Source organism: Mesoplodon bidens (assembly GCF_964165515.1).
Source record: "Mesoplodon bidens genome assembly, chromosome: 4".
NCBI classification, from domain to species: domain Eukaryota; kingdom Metazoa; phylum Chordata; class Mammalia; order Artiodactyla; family Ziphiidae; genus Mesoplodon; species Mesoplodon bidens.
In genome coordinates this window covers 152635105-152653465 of record NC_138160.1, presented here as the reverse complement: position 1 = coordinate 152653465, position 18361 = coordinate 152635105, and the positions used below count along the sequence as shown (strand labels likewise).

Sequence of the window (18361 nt, the reverse complement as noted above, 5' to 3'; positions counted from 1 at the left end):
AACAATCTCAATGAGGCAAAAGAAACACGACTTACCCCTGTATCCCTCAGGTTTGTTTGTGGAGCATGCCCAGAAGAGCATCCTAGTGTTTATTAGTGAAATAACTTCAGGAGCACAGAGTGTGGTGCTGTGGAGAGGGATGAAGAGGACATGAGAAGAACTTGCTTACTACAAATTATCAGTAGATAAGATCAGAAAAGAGGAAAAAAAAAAATCAATCCACTTACCGACAGAACTCATCAGAGTCCTGGTGATCATCTCCATGCAGATAAACCAAAAGAAAGCGAAGCTCCCGTTTGGCATCATTAAGTGCCTGTGAGAAACAGAAGATCCCAAATTACGATGATGACTGTGCCTCAAACTTTTAATTAGGCTAAGGGTCCTAATGGATACAGCTACGTATTTAGGAACAAAAGAAGAAATGAGGGAAAAAGGTGAGCAAGAAAACCAGAAAATTCCTGGGCTCCTACCTTCATACCCCTGGCATTTCTCTCCCTACAGAAAGTCCATGCTAACAAGCTTCAATGAAAAAGTTTTTAGTGTTGTTAGGATTTAAATTCTATCAGGCACATGAGAGTAGGCAGGCTGACAAAAAAAGGCCCCCTCCCCGCCCAATCACAGAAAACTCAGCTGTTCCCACAACCTAAAGGAAGATATAAATAGGAGAATCTGACCTGAAAAGGGAGATGAGAATTTTGCCACTTTACAGCTACAACATAAAAAATACTGCGAAGATGAGCCTGATCCAAGGCCACATACCAAGCAGGGATCAGGGACTGAGGGACCCAAGGGCATTTTAAAGAGCATAGGGTTTAAAAGATCTTCAAAGACAAGGCTAGTGTCCCAGATTTCTGTGTATACTTTTGCATTTGCAGAATCCCAGGTACATTACAATTTAATTAAGATTTCCTGAACCACCACTGGTGGTCTACCCTCAGGATTACAGCAAAGGGGGTGTATGAGAGGCGCCCATCTCATTCATGTCTATATCTCTAGCACTGAGCACAATGCGTGGCATATAGTAGGTGCTTAATGCTCTTTGAGTGGGGGTGGGAGCAGCCAGTGGGAAAAAGCAGATGTGGGAGAATCACAGAAGGAAGCAAGAGTAAGCATTTTTCTCTTTCTCCAGATAGATCCAGGAATCCTGGAGGCTGCAGAACCACCCTCAGGCATAAGGTGTTACTTTTACATTTTTCTCTGGTAAACTAGAGATATGCCCAACACCCATAGAACTCCTAATTTTTGTTCCCTGAGAGGTAACAACAGTCGAATGTCTGTGTGGCTTGGATTGAATGAGATGTGTTGCTTTGAGTCTATGGTCTATCCCCTTATTCAATTCTGTGAAGGATCCAAGACTTAGGTTTTGCCTACAAGGAGCTTACAGTCTGGTACAGGAGATAAGACATTAACACAAACAACTATAAAATAAGGAAGAATGTGAAATTGCTATAACATTTTTAAAAAAAAGAAAACCACTATGAAAGTACAAAAGGAAAGACTACTATTTTAGATTGCAAGTAGGCAGGGTAGGGCGCAACAATTAGGAAAGGGTACAAGAGGGGAGTGACATGAGCTGGTGAAGGATGGGCAAGATTCCAATTAGCAAAAATGTGAGGAAGGCATTCTAGATAGAGGAAACAGTAAAGCAAAAGCAAAGGCACAGAGGTGGGAAAGTACAGAGTATGTTAAGGGAATGGTCAGCTGGAACCTAGGGTATAGGGAAACAAGTTATGCAGGAAAGCCCTCAAAAGGAGGTTGGGATTAGATCAAGGAGGGCCCAGCTAAAGGGCTTGGTCTCTTTTTGTGCAAGCAATAAAAAGCTATTTAAAGTTTCTGAATAAAAGAATGACATGATCAGTGCTAAGCTATGCTTTCCTTTGAGGATAGAATCATATCAATAAATTGGCATCTATATGGTTTGTGGCACTGACCTGGCTGTACGTTCCCTGGTAGAAGACAGGGTGTGCCCTCCCATATTTCTCTTCAAAAGAGTGCATAAATGAAACAATGTCCCCAACGGGGTCAGTGACCCGGCTGCGAGGGTCAGGCCGTATAAAACGAAGAGCAAACCTGGGGAGGAAGGAATAAATATCACATGAATCGGCTTACTGTAGTGCATATGGAGTGGGCCAGTTTGTAAAGATTCCTATAGCAGAGCCATGGGCAAGGCAGCAAAGGGAGGTGAACGGTCTGTGAGTGGACCATCAAACCTGAGAGTACAGTCTAGCTCAAAAGCCACAAAGCAGCAAGTGTTATACCACTGCCTGCTTAAGAAGAATGCAAATTACTAGAATTATAAATTCCAACACTGGCCTAAACAAATCTTGAGTGCTTTTTGCAGAAAAATTTAGGGCTATAAGAACTGGGAAAGGAAGACGCAATAACCAAAAAGATCACAGGTCAGGCTGTGCCCCCATACTCTCCATAACGGCACTGTCTAAAACAGCAGCCACGAGCCACATGTGGCTATCTAAATTACCAAGAAAATTAATTTAATTAAATACAATTTTAAAAATTCACTTCCTCACTCACACCAGCCACGTTTCAAGTGCTCAACAGCCACATGTGGCTAGTGGCTTCCGCACTAGACACTGCAGATATAGAACATTTCCATCATCACAGAAAGTTCTATTAGTGTTATTCTAGAACAGAGCTGTATCTCTTTCTGGTTCTTCTACTTGCCTCTCCCTTTCCTTTCTGTTCTTCTGGGATTTTGAATTGAGTCCACATTCCCAAACTATTCAAATTATGGACAAGAACTTCAAATCCAAACTTGCAGTCATGACTGACTTGCTCTTCAATGGGGCAAGTAAATTCTGCTCACTGATTTATGCTTGACAGCATCCATGGAGGAAGTTATAAAATGGATCTAGACAACACTGGCAGAGTTGGAGACCTGGCAGTTACTGTAAGGTTAAAGACGGTACCACACATCTGTTTCTAAAGAGCCCATCTTATCACATTTATATAGTACCATTTATTTATCCTCTGGGTTTCCATAAAAGGCAAAGGAGCAGGGGGTTGATAAGTCAATGTGCTACATAACATTAAATAAGTTACTTGGATGATACAGTTGCATTAAAATTAGTAACACATGCCATGCATATTTTTTCCCAAGGAAAGCAAACAATATTCATATACTTAAAGAAGTATCAGCATAGAAAAGCTGACTAAACTATGATAACTTCCTTACCAAATATTGAGCCAATTCCTTATCCCCTTAACAAATTCCCCATATATACATTTCACTTGGAATTTCTCCTGAGTAATCCAATCAAACTCATTGACACAAACATTCCAGAGCAAATTAAAAACAAAGGTAAGAAGCTGTGTATGTGGGGGAGTGATTAGAAATCCTTAAGAAGATTAATGTTTTGATAAATTTCTCTGAAATCAAGTATTTTAGGATTATCTTATTACTCTATAAGTTTTCAAATTTTGATGAATGGATAAAGGTTTTAATTTTTTTTTGATTCTCATTACAATATATTCCAATGGCCAACACAATTTAGGACAATCAGCTTTTAAAAAAAAAATAGAGATGTCAACTAAGACTTCATTATGATTTTAAAGGTTTTTACATGCCCATTCTTAGGCATCGTCTGATCCTAACACTTCTGCAGCTGCTGGGTCCTTATGTTCAGGCTCTGCTCCCTAGAGCAAGGCAAAGATCAGCCCATATTTAGAGGAAGGTGTAGAATGTCCTGTATGCAAGGCTCCAGCTGTTGGCGTGGATGCCCATAAAACATTTTAGCTCTCCATGAAGTCTAGGTGTGGGTTCATCTACTACTGAGTTCCAGACCAGACACCCCAAGTCTGATGTGCCAGAAACTTGGGCCCCTTGACATTTTCCAGCCTTTCTGTAGCTTCCTGTGCTGAGCTCTCCAAATGGTACATGAAGGAATTAAGAAGAAAGGTGAAAGTGTGAAGCAAGGGGGTACACATATGGAAGGGTTCCAGTGCCAGCAACCTACGGGTTGCCAGGAGAGGAAAATGTACAGAAAGTGTGTCTAGAATGGTGAAACTGTTATAGGAGGAATTCAGAAGAAAGTAGGTCATCTCAGAGCAAAAGAATTTGTTGGAATTATGAGTTGTAAAATGATTTAGGGTAAAAGTTACAAGGAGTGTGAAGCTAGTAAAGATAACAGAGGTTGGAAAGGAAAGGGTGTGAAGATTAACTAGGGAATGTAGGGGGACAAACATGTGGGATAGGGAGGCAGACTTATTTGTGAAAATGATAACATCTGTTGTTATGTCTGAAAAACCGAAAATATTTTCATGCTATATGAATACTTCAGGGAAAGTATTCAATCTGATGGCAAACTGGCAAGCCAAAATTGATAGAGCGTAATGCTTATTCTGGTCTATGTTTCAGCTCCAACGCCTACCTTGTTACTACTAACACATACATACAAAGGTACATACCTAAATATATCAAGTATTGTATAATAGGTAAACCGGAATGGAAGCATTATCAAGTAATAACCCCATCCAAGCAGCCCCTGAAATTCCAAAAACAAAGTTAGATATCATTCTCTCAATCCCTAATACCTTAATTGCTAGCTAAGATTTTCATTCTTTTTTGTTCTTTTCTTGTAATTTCTCTCTCCGCAAAACAAGGTTCCCGTTTCCTGGCCCACCTCATCCTTCTTAAAAACCAACTACCTTTGACCTCACTTCATCTAATACTATTAAATTTTTCTTTTACACAATAATTTTTGTATTAAATCTGCTTGAACACTTATTCTATAGCTACTTACATACATTAGCTGTCAAATTCAGTTGCCAGTTTTCCTCCCCAAATCATAAATATTCATTCTTTCCTTTTTAGACTTAATACATTAAAATGTGGTATATAGAAATAACAAGAAAGATAACCACTATTGCTACCTTGGACATTTGTATATAAATGACAAATAATTATATTAACCACAATTATAAATCTCCAAACAGCTGCTAATCTTGGTAATACTCTTAATTATTATTTTAACAGTGTTGATTACTGCTGCTCTTATTATTAATTAGCAAATATATAGGGCTCTTTAGCTTACAAAGCATTTCTTACACGGTATATTGTGTTAACCTGAGATCCTTTGTGTCCATGGCCAGGGAGCTCTAGAGCTCTGGAGCTCCATTAGTGGACATTAGGGTCCCAAACACAGTCAAGCCCAAAACAAACTGGAGAAACATTGGACACACACAGAACTACTCCTTTTTTTTTTAATTTAAAATAGAAAAAAATTTTTTTCTTTTTCTTTTTTTTTTTTTTGGCCACACTACACGGCTTGCAGGATCTCAGTTCCTTGACCAGGGATTGAACCTGGGCCCTCAGCACTGAAAGTGCAGAGTCCTAACCACTGGACCGCCAGGGAATTCCCTAGAACTACTCCTTGAATCATATAATTGCTCTAGGAATCTGTGCTGTTCTACTTCAGAATACCCCAAAACAGCTACTTAGAAACTATTTTTAAAACATTATCAAGTACTCCACAAAAAGGAGTGATGGAGTAAATTCTAAATCCAAGTATAAGAGGTGAGTGGAACTCCAAGAATAAGAAACTCCAAAAAGTTCCCTGGAGTGTTCACTATCAGTATACACACCTAACTTCCCTAATTTGACTGTGAATAATTTGAAGAGGGAAGAATGCCTCTTTATTCATCTCTAGATCCCCAACAGCAAAATATCAAGTACCTTGGAACACTCTTAAATGCCTGCTGAATTTAACTGAACTCACCTCCTTGCTGCTAGCCCTTCAAGACTAATTTCAAAGATATGGCCAAGGCTCCCACGGAGATTACAAGTACTTCCCTAGAAGTAGCTTAAAATTAAGTAAAATGAAGCAACAAAGAATTCAGTAAACACTCTAACTTAAAAGTGGAAGATCTATTAAACATGTAGTAAACATTTTTAGACATGTAAATACATGTAGATGAAGTGCTATAAACAAGGCACAGAAAACTCTTCAAATAATTGGCATAGAACAGGAAAAAAAAGGATACTTTCATTGGTTCATTAAGGAATAAAGGAAAAATGATAAACCCAATAAACCTACCAAGGAGTTAGGTCAAGTTAACAGGTTTATATTCTGAATATTCCTTTTGTTCCTATCATACAGAGATCAACATAACCAAGTGGAAGAACTTTTAAAATAAAAAAGGGAGAAATTCCAGCTATGAAATAACTTGCCCTTGGCTGTGGTCTTGAAACAACATAGCTGTAGATCCTGTGGTCGGCTGTATTAACTTGCAAGGGTCGGGATGGTGGTGGGTTGAAAACACTTGGTACACCCTCTTGCTCGTTCAATCTGTCCTGTACAGCAGCCTGAGAAGAAAAGAACAGCAAGAGCTTCAGTGATGCTCTAATCAACCTAGAAGAGATGAGACAACCATTGCTGGTGTTTCGAAACAGGTCACCAGGGAGTATATATTCATGAACCTTTCTTTAACTTGCTATGGTAGGAGGCAATGTGTGGTGATGGCTCCAGAATTCATACACAGTAGAGTAGTACTAGGAACTTGTCTGGAAGCTCACTGCTTTTATTCAGATGGTATGTGTTATTTACGGTGGCTGGGATACAAGGTGCTTTACTGTACAAGTGTAAGGAAAACCATCCACAGAGAACACAGCAATGCAGGCGGTGTCCCCAGAGCTGTGCAATGGAGCAATCCTGATGGGTTGGTGTTTGATGGAAGGCTTGGCTTTGGAGCAGAGAAACTTAGGTCTAAATCCTAGCTCCAGCACTCAGAGAAGTTGCTTGGATTCTGTGCCTCAGTTTTTCATGTGCAAAATGAAGAAACAATACTTCTCAGGGTTAATTTGAAAAATTAATGAGGTGACCATACACAAAGATTCTAATATAATTCCTCGCAGACAGATGATCTTCAGTAAAAAGTCTCATTCCTTTCCTAACTCTGCCCCTGAAAATGGATATTTGTCCCAGTGTAGTAAAAAAATTTGGCCTTACACAAGAGGAGGTCTGATCACTGCCTTCGACTTCTGGAGATAATCTATGTCACACCTGATAAGAGTATCTTTGCTATGGGATCCTAGGGTAGGGGTGACCACCCTAGAAAGACCAACCATGTAATTTAGGCTGGGGATTTTGGGTAATGCAGTATCAGTCAACCTAGAGACTGAGTTCAATTACATAGGCAACCAATCAAATCAATCATGCCTATGTAATGAAGCCCCAGTGAAAACTCTGGACACTGAAGCTGAGGTGAGCTTCCCTGGTTGGTAATACTTCATGCATATTGTCACACACTTGTGCCAGGAGTGTAACATGTCCTGATTCCATGAGAGGAGTAAGGAATCTTTGTGTTTGGAACTCAAGACTCTGCACTAAGTGCCTCTTTCATTAGCTGATTTTAATCTGTATCCTTTCCCTGTAATACACTGTAACCATGAGTTATAATAGCTTTCAGTGAGCTCTTCTAGTGAATTATCAAATCTGAAGGTGGTTTTAGGAACACCTTGAACTTGCAGTTGCTGTCAGAAGTGAGGGTGGGGACTTCCCTGGTGGCGCAGTGGTTAAGAATATGCCTGCCAATGCAGGGGACACAGGTTCGAGCCCTGGTCCGGGAAGATCCCACATGCCTTGGAAGATCCCACATGCCACGGAGTAACTAAGCCCATGCGCCACAACTACTGAGCCTGCGCTCTAGAGCCCGCGAGCCACAACTACTGAGCCTGCGTGCCACAACTATTGAAGTCTGCACGCCTAGAGCCTCTGCTCCGCAACGAGAAGCCACCACAATGAGAAGCACGCGCACCACAACGAAGGGTAGCCCCCGCTCACCACAACTAGAGAAAGCCCACGCGCAGCAACAAAGACCCAATGTAGCCAAAAATAAATTAAAAAAAAAAAAGATGGATAGTAATTGTTGAACAACAATGTAAATGTAATTAAATTAATGCCACTGAATTGCAATGCCACTTAAAAATGGTTAAAATGGTAAACTACATACCTGGGTGAAGCCAGATTTTCTTCACATACTTCAACTAAAACTACATATCACAAAAGATTACAAGCAGAAGTGAATATGAAAATCCAGCTGTTTTCTATTAAGCCAGACAAAAAAGTCTGCAAACATTTATGTTAACATGTAATGAGTTTATTTATTTATTATTATTATTTAAAATTTTTTTTTGGCATTTGGTCTTCGTTGCTGCGTGAGACTTTCACTAGTTGCAGCGAGGGGGGCTACTCTTCATTGCAGTACGCGGGCTTCTCATTGTGGTGGCTTCTCTTGTTGCAGAGCACGGGCTCTACAGCACAGGCTCAGCAGTTGTGGCGCACAGGCTCAGTTGCTCCGCAGCATGTGGGATCCTCCACCAGAGATCGAACCCATGTCCCCTGCACTGCCAGGCGGATTCTTAACCACTGCGCCACCAGGGAAGTCCCGAGTTTATTATTTTTAAAGTGAATTAATGAACAGAACAATTTCAGTTTTAATTTGTCATATGGTAATAGATATCAATAGATACAGCCCATATAAACAGAAGCTCTTTGGAGAAAAATATACGTATTTTTAGACAGGCACAAAAATATCTGGGAAAAAAGCAAAAGAAATTGTTAATATTGCTATGTTGGGGGTGTAGGACTGAGAAATAGTGGTAGGCAAATGATCTGAGCAGGATTTTTTTCATATTTAATCTTAGGCTTTGTTTGAACTTCATGTTCCTGCAAACGACAATATTTCATTCTTTTTTATGGCTGAGTAGTATCCCATTGTATATATACACGACACCTTCTTTATCCATTCATCTGTCAATGGACATTTAGGTTGTTTCCATGTCTTGGCTATTGTGAATAGTAATGAACACAGGGGTGAATGCATCTTTTTGAATTATAGTTTTATCTGGATATGGGCCCAGGAATGGGACTGCTAGATCACACAGTAATTCTATTTTTAGTTTTCTGAGGAACCTCCACATTGTTTTCCGCAGTGACTGCACCAACTTACATTCCCACCAACAGTGTAGGAGGTTCCCTTTTCTCCACACCCTCTCCAGCATTTGTTATTTGTAGACTTTTTAATGATGGCCATTATGACCGGTGTAAGATAGTACCTCATTGTAGTTTTGATTTGCATTTCTCTAATAATTAGTGATGTTGAGCATCTTTTCATGTGCCTATTGGCCACCATCTGTACGTCTTCAAATGACAGTTATCTTTATGTATTTTATGTATTATTTTTATGAGTTACTAAAAGTGAAAAAATGTAAATATAGCATAATCCCATTTGTGTAACAAGAAAATTATATATAAATCTATATAGCCATATAAACTAACAAAAATAGTCTGAAAGGATATACACTAAAATTTAACACTAGCTATCCATGAAATGATGGGATTAAGGGTGAGCATTTTCTTCTTAACACTGTGGAATTCTTTTCCTGTGTGGGTGCATGGGTATTTTTGCAACAAGTTTTTAATATTTCTATACGTCATTTCATGTTAAAGCATGGTTGACATTATACCAGATTAACTGTAAAACAATAAATAAATAAAGCAGGGGCAGCAATAGTAATAAACCAAATTAGAATTTAAAGTAAAAAGCATCATCTGATATTAACAAAGGATATGTTATTACAAGAAAGTTCTAATGGCCACGGGTCTTCATGCATCAAATAAAATAGTCAAACTATATAAAAGTTAGAACGTCTCCCCCACCAAATAAACATAGAATTTATTAATGCATTTTATTTGCACCATGTACTGCCTTCCCACAGCATATAGAAAAGCATTCTCTTTGATATATTTGTTATTAACATTGGGAAAGTTAATATTATCAGCACACTAAGCAGAGGTGTATATATAAGAAAGTCTGGAAGGACATATAATATACTAAAACATCAAAAGTAGTTATCTCAAGTATGGTTATTAAGAACTTTCATTTTCAACTTTATAAACTCTTAAATTGTTCGCAGACATGTACTGGTTTTGTAATCAGGAAAAAACAAAGACATTACCAATGAAAAATAAAGAAATCTATAAAACCACATTCAAGTTCATCATGTCAAGTAGTCTTATTAAGTAACCAGAAAAAAAAGAAACAGCAGACTCTAATTGTACATTTAATAAGCTTGATTGAATACAGACACCAAACCTTCATCCCACAAAAAACACATTCCTTGACAACCACTGTTGTTGAGAGTGGTTACTTCTAGGAAAGAAAGGGAGGGGGTGCAGACAGGGATGACATGCAAGCAACTGACAATGGGGGCTTCAATTTTATCTATATTTGTTTAAAAGAAATTTGAAACAAGTATTGCAAAATGCCTGCTTTCAGGAGCTGGATGGTAGGTACATGGTGGCTCCTTTTATCTCTATATTTTTCTCTAATTTTAAGAATTTAATTTTTAAAAAATATATATTTCATAATGTTAATGGAATGTTATTAAATGACAAGGACCTTAATATATAAATATTAAATTATATAAATAAAATAAAAGATTAATATGAAAAGGATAAACAAAAAAAACAAGCTACTAGGAATTCCAAATATGTTTCTAAATAACTCTTGGGCCAAAGAAGAAAATGAAAAACTTTTAAAATACAGTTTCAGAAGAAAATTCACAGCCTTAAATGCAAGAAAGAGTACAAATAAATTAACTAAGCTGCAAAAATCATAATGCTAAAAAAATGTAAACCTACAAAAGTATGAAAAAATACATTAAAGAGAGATTTTGCTTAATAAACAGAAAAGAACTGATAAATATAAGAGCTTTTTATAAACAAAACAAACAAAATAAACTAGTCTCCAGCAAGTCTCGTTTTTAAAAAAGGAAAATAAGCATAATAAAAACAATGAGAAGAGAGGATAATAGAACAGACACAGAAGAGAGTAATGATATGCTGCTTTGTATAGCCTATGCTAAATAACCTGGAAATCTCTAAGAAAAAAGCATCTTCTAAGAAAGCTTATCAACAAATAGATTACGAATAATGGGGAAACCATGAAGAAGTTAACAAAGAACAGACAGAAATAAGTTTTCAAGTGCCTTCTTTCAAATCTATGCTATCTAGGCTTCTCAACTCATTTTATCAAGTCAGTCATTTTATAAAGTCAGCATATGCTTGAAATCAAAGCCTAACAAGGAGACAACACCAGAGTATCATACAGAGCGACATCATTCCCTCTGCCTAAAATGCATTCCCCTTAAATGTTCACATTCGTTATTCCTTTTCATCATTCAGGTGTCAGCTCAAATATAACCTCCCCAGAAAGGCTTTATTTGACCACCCTATTAAAATAACTTTCCTGATCCTCTTTGTTCTATTTTCTATACTCATCTTATTCATAGCATTTATTGCAAAGTTAAATTACCTAGAATTAAGCTCCATGAGAGTAGGGACTTAGTCTTATTTGCTGGCATAGTGCCAGAGCCTAGAATTTAATTGCTCAAAAATAGTGCTGAATAACTAAATATCACTTAGGAGTATATTTTCAGAAATCCAGCACCCTATTCAAATAATATACCATAATTAAACAGTAATTTCAACAGATATCAAAAGGGTGCTTGATTAAATTCAACATCCACTCTTGATATATTAATATACCAAGAATGGAAGAACAGTCAATAAATATTTGAGAGCCTATGATGTACTAGGATCAAATTTATATGCTGGGAATACAGCAGTTAACAAAACCAAAAAAACTCTGCTCTCATGGAGCTTATTACATTCTAGTAGTTCTATCTCAAAATAATAACATCACCAGCATCACACTTGATAATAAAACATCACAGGCATTACAGTGAGGACAAGATGTCTGCTATTACCATTATTAATTGAGACTGTTCTGATGTTCTAGCCAATTCAATATCAAAAAACCCGAAAGATCCATATACTGAAAAAAAAATCATGTAGTTGCAGATGATACAACTATCTAGAAAATCCAAAAGAATAAATTATGAAATATGTAAGAAAAAGGTTCACATGATGGTATCTGGTTACAAACCAAATATTTAAAAACCAGTATTTTTCTCAAAGAGTAATTAAGAAAAAATAAAGAGAGAGGGACACTATACTGAGGGATTTGGTCACAATCTTTTCTATGATTTTATAAATTTTGATCATAATCTTCACCTTTCCCACAAATTTATTTTTAAAGACTAAACAGCTGTAAATTTGAAAAAACATCTATTGAGAGAAGATTTTTTTTTCAACTTTATTGGAGTATAATTGCTTCACAATGGTGTATTAGTTTCTTCTTTATAACAAAGTGAATCAGTTACACATATACATCTGTTCCCATATCCCTTCCCTCTTGCGTCTCCCTCCCTCCTACCCTCCCTATCCCACCCCTCCAGGCGGTCACAAAGCACCGAGCTGATCTCCCTGTGCTATGCGGCTGCTTCCCACTAGCTATCTACCTTACGTCTGGTAGTGTATATATGTCCCTGCCTCTCTCTCGCTTTGTCATAGCTTACCCTTCCTCCTCCCCATATCCTCAAGTCCATTCTCAAGTAGGTCTGTGTCTTTATTCCTGTTTTAGCCCTAGGTTCTTCATGACATTTTTTTTTCTTAAATTCCATATATATATGTGTTAGCATACGGTATTTGTCTTTCTCTTTCTGACTTACTTCACTCTGTATGACAAACTCTAGGTCTATCCACCTCATTACAAATAGCTCAATTTCGTTTCTTTTTATGGCTGTATATATGTGCCACATCTTCTTTATCCATTCATCAGATGATGGACACTTAGGTTGTTTCCATCTCCAGGCTATTGTAAATAGAGCTGCAGTGAACATTCTGGTACATGTCTCTTTTTGAATTATGGTTTTCTCAGGGTATATGCCCAGTAGTGGGATTGCTGGGGCATATGGTAGTTCTATTTGTAGTTTTTTAAGGAACCTCCATACCGTTCTCCATAGTGGCTGTACCAATTCACATTCCCACCAGCAGTGCAAGAGTGAGTGTTCCCTTTTCTCTAAACCCTCTCCAGCATTTATTGTTTCTAGAGAGAGAAGATTCTTGCTGTGAAAAAAAATATGTGCCACCTGCCGTCCACTGGCAATTCCACCCAGAAGTAGGCGTCCAAGACAGCCCTGCGTGGTAACTGCAGGCACCTTTGTGATAGCAAGACAGTAGAGAAAGGAAAAGCCTTAACAGGGCGGTGGGGTTTTTTAACGGTATACTCATAGAGGAGACCTGCTACACAGGATGAATGAACCGAGCTAAAATGTATTCAAATGGCTAAATCTCAAAACTTAACATGGATTGCAAAAGGAGGGACTTTGCAGAAAAGGTACAGTTCGTTACCTTTCACAAAAAATTTTCAGACATTCATAAAGAAACAAACAAAAAAAAACACGTGTCTTTGAGATTTGTTATCAGACCAGGGAAAAAGAAATATAAGTAAGCTCACAATGAATCCTATTATACCTCTATGTTCCAGTTATGCTGTTCCAAGGTATGGCGACATTGGTCCATAGATTCTATGCCAGTCAGATCCTGAAAGATAAAAACAAAAAGTTACTTAGGGAAAAACCAACAGTACATATTGGATATTTTTACCCCTAATAGAATACTTACGAATACCGCTGGGAAAATAAAGTTTTGAAGGCAGATATTCAAGTATGGTAAAACGTCACTATTCAGAATTTATTCAGCCAGTTATTGTAGATGTTACTCCCATACAACGAAAAAAAAATGAAAATCTCTTGTCTTTTAAAACTTCAAGGCTTTCAAGATTACTTGATCAAAATCAATATTCTCTCAAATTCAAGTTTAAAAAATGAAAGACTTCTTCAACCTCTGCGCCCAGAAAAAGTCTTTAATGATAAACATCTACTGTTTATAATACATACTGATATAAAAATGCAGGTTTTCTGCAAATGTAATGCCTTTCACTAACTTACATCATTTTACCTATTAGCTTATAATACAAAATGTGTAAAACATTTTATCAAAAGGTCTGTACTTCAGGTGTTTCCCTCCAATATGTACTTTCCCTGCTCCCTTCTCCTTGTACTATCCTCAGGTTTCACTTCGTCTATGACCACATTTCCTTCTTTGGCTCTTCTCCTATCCCCTCTAAATGTAGAAATTTCCCTAAGGATGTGTCCTTGGCTTTTGCCTCTTCCTGGCAATCCTCAATGACCCTTTCTACTCAAATGACTCATAAATTTCTGGACCTGTCACCTCTTCTGAAGTTTAGCAGCATGTTTCCAATAGCTTATTCAACATTTCTACCTAGATGTGGCACCAGTACCACAAATGCATCATTTAAAACCACTGTATGTGTTAATGACATCACCACCTTCCAAAATATACAGGCAAATATGACATCTGGAACCTCAGCCTCATCTTTGAGTACTCTATCCCTTGAACTACAGACTTCATCAGTAATCAAGTTCTGACTGTTTTCTATATCTATAACCACATTTCCATTCCCTGAGCCGGCATCTTCAATCAAGCTTTAATGACACCTCAAGTGAATTGTCAAAATAATTAATTTCTCTTCCTCTTCCTCTTCCTAACTCTTCCCTACCTCCTCTGGTCTCCCCACTCCCGTGTGTGTTATTTCTCTGCTCAAAACTTTTCAGCTGACTGGATAATAAAATCCAAAATCCTTAGCTTGGCATTCAATTGTTTCTATAATGTGGCCCCAACCTAGCTTTCTACATTATTTTCTATTTCCCTTTAGGTGTCCGATACTCAACAAATCTAACAGCTTATGTGTACACCTAATGACCAGAATTTCCACAGAGCTAAATCCTAGCCTTCCTTCAAGGTCTAATACAAAAGCCAAACCCATCCATCCATCCTTTCATGCAACACATATCTACAGTTTATTATCTATTCTGCGTATTACTTACTATGTCCAGGGATATAGGGATGAATACAATAGTCTCTATCCTCAAGAAATTCCTCTTAATAACCAGCAAGCAACAGGAAAAAGAGATTGATCTATCTGCTAAGAATGTCGTAACATGTACTGGTGAGTCAGGAGCCTGAGATTCTTGCTTTGGTTCTGTGCCCTGTGATCAGTGACCAAACATGTTTTAATTCTAGCTTCCTTTATGTACAACATGAGGGATTTAATTTGGACTATTTGAATATACTTTCCAGAGCTTAGAAGAAAAAAACCAAAAACTGAAGTTTGCATTCTTTAGGTATGCAGTTGTTTATTTTTTTTAATTACACAAGTAGTATAGAAACTTTGCTTTTTTCTTTAAACTGAACTATTTATTTATTTATTTATTTATGGTTGCATTGGTTCTTTGTTGCTGCGCGCGGGCTTTCTCTAGTTGCGGCGAGTGGGGGCTACTCTTCGTTGCGGTGCGTAGGCTTCTCTCATTGTGGTGGCTTCTCTTGTTGTGGAGCACAGGCTCTAGGCGTGCAGGCTTCAGTAGTTGTGGCTTACGGGCTCAGTAGTTGTCGTTTGCGGGCTCTAGAGAGCAGGCTCAGTAGTTGTGGTGCATGGGCTTAGTTGCTCCGTGGAACATGGGATCTTCCTGGACCAGGGCTCGAACCTGTGTCCCCTGCATTGGCAGGCGGATTCTTAACCACTGTGCCACCAGGAAAGTCCCTGCTAATATATTTTTATGTTTAAAATACTACAAAATTTTCAATACTGCAATTGGAAAGCTCTGTTAAGAACTCTAGAGCTCTATTAAGAACCACTGGCTTTGACAGCTCTGACAATGTGGATTTTTTCCTGACCACCGCGGGCCTCTTACCAGTTTGGCTATTGCCTTCTGGCTTATAATAGGATCCCCTTTAACTTTTGATTTCCTTACAGCCCATTGCAGAGAACTGGGATGTCCAGGGTTCCACTTCCTCTCTGTACATTCTCTTTAAGAATTGGACTTTACTTTTACCTTCTTCTCAGGGTATGAATGACTACTGTGTCTTTACCAAAAATGTTTTCTACCTCTCTTATGAACCTATTATTTTCTATCATCTATTATGACTATTTACACTCATTCTACTGCCTTATCAGAGGATGCATGCTCCTTAAGAGCAGTGTCTGTGATTCATCTCTATATAATGCTCCCCAGTACCTAGCACACAGTTAAGGGCTTAAAAGGTTGCAGAAAAAGACTGTCCAAGTTAAAAAGACCTTTTAGTATAAGCTTCAATAATCATAGCTACTAAAGTGAAATCCTCTAGAAAATTTCACCAAAACTCATTGTACCTTAATACCCTGGGGTTTTAATTAAACTCCATCTAGTCAGAACTAGATGCTAAGCTGGCTGTTAAAAATACATATTTGCAGAATCTTCCTGTAGATCAATAAGTCAGGGATGGAGCCAAGGAATCAGTGGGTTTTTTGAAAAGCTCCTCAGTTGATTCTAATGTACAGCCAGGCCAGGAAACCCACGGTACTGTACAATTCTAAGTGGGACCAGAGATTATACGTCACTTATTAAAATAACTTTTTAAAAAAGGGGTTATGAACACTGTAGGAGAGTACAATCAGGGTAACTGTACATCTTCAGTATACTGAAATACTTAACCTAATGCAAGCAAAACCCTTTTATTGTATAAGTAGTGAATCAGGGTAAACTAGAAGCCCAACTTGAATAAGCCTGCTTTTCAGTCACTACTGATGAGTATTAAAAACATGCACTAGCAATATGCTAGGAAAGGACTATTCATATATCAACAAATATTCACTGATCTGGTATTCTAGATATCCAGGATACAAATACAGTCCCTGCACTCATTAGGCTTGTATCCTACTAGAGAGAGACTGAGCAAAACAAACCACACACACAGAGAAAATAAATGAACAAAAATTTAGGCTGGGGGATTCCTTAGGATTGGGTGCTCAAAGAAGGACTCTCCAAGGAGATAACATTTCAGGAGAGACCTGATGAAAGATAAGGGTCCAGTCATGGGAAAATATGTGGGAAGAGTATTCCAGGCAGAAGGACAAATGCAAAAACTCTGAGACAAATGGATACATGACACTATGCATTTGTCAAAACCCACAGAACTTTACAGCAGAGTGAACCTTAATGTACAGAAATTTAAAAAATAATTTAGGTGAGAGGATCCCAGGATAGAACACAGACTGTGACAAAATAATCTAATGGTATTAAAAATATATGAAACATCCTCACTGAATGCAGTGGAAGGAAAAGGTGTTAACCTAAAACTCTGGAAATGAGTGCAGTCCGTAAGACTAAAGGCAAAAGGAACTGCACACAAGCACTGTGCTCTAGTTGACAGAGTTGGTTCACTGTATATGTTCATTCTGAAGCACTATATCCATATACTGAAATTGAACAATTAAACAGAGAGTGGGAGCCAGTTTTCTCATTGTTGAAGTGGGAAGTTACAGATAGTCGAGGGGAGAAGGCTGGAATGATCCACGTGGGTGAGAGTTGGAAACATCTGAATCAACTCATTTTTAAGTTTAATTTAGACAGATGGTTGCATATAGAACTAGTTAGCTTAGTATACAAACATGTATGTCCTTGCTCTATCAGCTGAGAGGGCCTAGAGGCAACAACACACACCCCAATAGCAAGCACACATAATGCCCAGATTTTGGTTTCTAATACTGTTCTCCAATAAAAGGAACCAGGTTCCTTGGAGAAATGGCTAATTCTAGGACTGGAGCAGAAAATACACAAGATGAGCCTGGAGAATCCTGTAGTTCCAGAAAGTAAAGGAGTGCTCAACAAACCCCATAATGATGGGAATATATCAAAGTGATACAGGAATCAACTGAAAGAGCTCCCAATGGCCAAAGCTGGTACAATTAGAGCAAGAAAATAAAGTAGTAATAGGTTATAATCCAAAGTACAAAATAAACATCCTTGAGTCCATATGAACAGAAATATATGACTGAATAAATAAATGGGGGAGAATAGACAAATCCTGTGCAGAATTCCAAGTAACTACGTAGATAGATACTTTGCCTTCTAGGAGGTAGAACATAACTCTTCACTCTTTAGGTATGTACGGGCTGTGCACAGTGACTTCCTTCCAAAGAGTACAGTATGGAAAAGGAGGAAAAAAGATTAACTTTATAATGGAGAAACCTGACAAACACTACCTCAGCCAGATGATCAAGGTCAACATCAATAGCGATAAATCCTGTTGATAATATGTACCCTTGATAAAATGTAATGAAAAGGCACTTTATCTCTGTGGTCTTCCTCCCCAAACCCCGAACTCCAGCCTCATCATGAGAAAAACATCACAAAAATCCCAATTGAGGGACAATCCACGAAATACATGACCAGCGCTCCTCAAACTGTCAAGGTCATCAAAAACCAGGAAAAGTCTGAGAAACTGTCACAGGCAAGAGGAGCCTAAGAAGGCACAGTCACTAAATGTAAGGCGGGATCCCGGAACAGAAAAAGGACATTAGGTAAAAACTAAAGAAA

At 38.1% G+C, this 18361-nt stretch overlaps 1 protein-coding gene across 1 annotated transcript in view; it reads right to left on the bottom strand.

Annotated features, from left to right (window-relative positions):
* The window catches only part of FAF2 (Fas associated factor family member 2), a 58866-nt gene that overhangs the window by 11670 nt on the left and 28835 nt on the right, over positions 1 to 18361 (bottom strand). The window contains exons 2-7 of the mRNA XM_081232305.1: positions 13398 to 13466; positions 6188 to 6322; positions 4426 to 4502; positions 1932 to 2070; positions 228 to 313; positions 36 to 127 (exon numbers count right to left, since the gene is read on the bottom strand). Of these exons, the coding sequence (XP_081088431.1) occupies positions 36 to 127; positions 228 to 313; positions 1932 to 2070; positions 4426 to 4502; positions 6188 to 6322; positions 13398 to 13466 (598 nt within the window). The remainder of the gene's footprint in view (positions 1 to 35; positions 128 to 227; positions 314 to 1931; positions 2071 to 4425; positions 4503 to 6187; positions 6323 to 13397; positions 13467 to 18361) is intronic.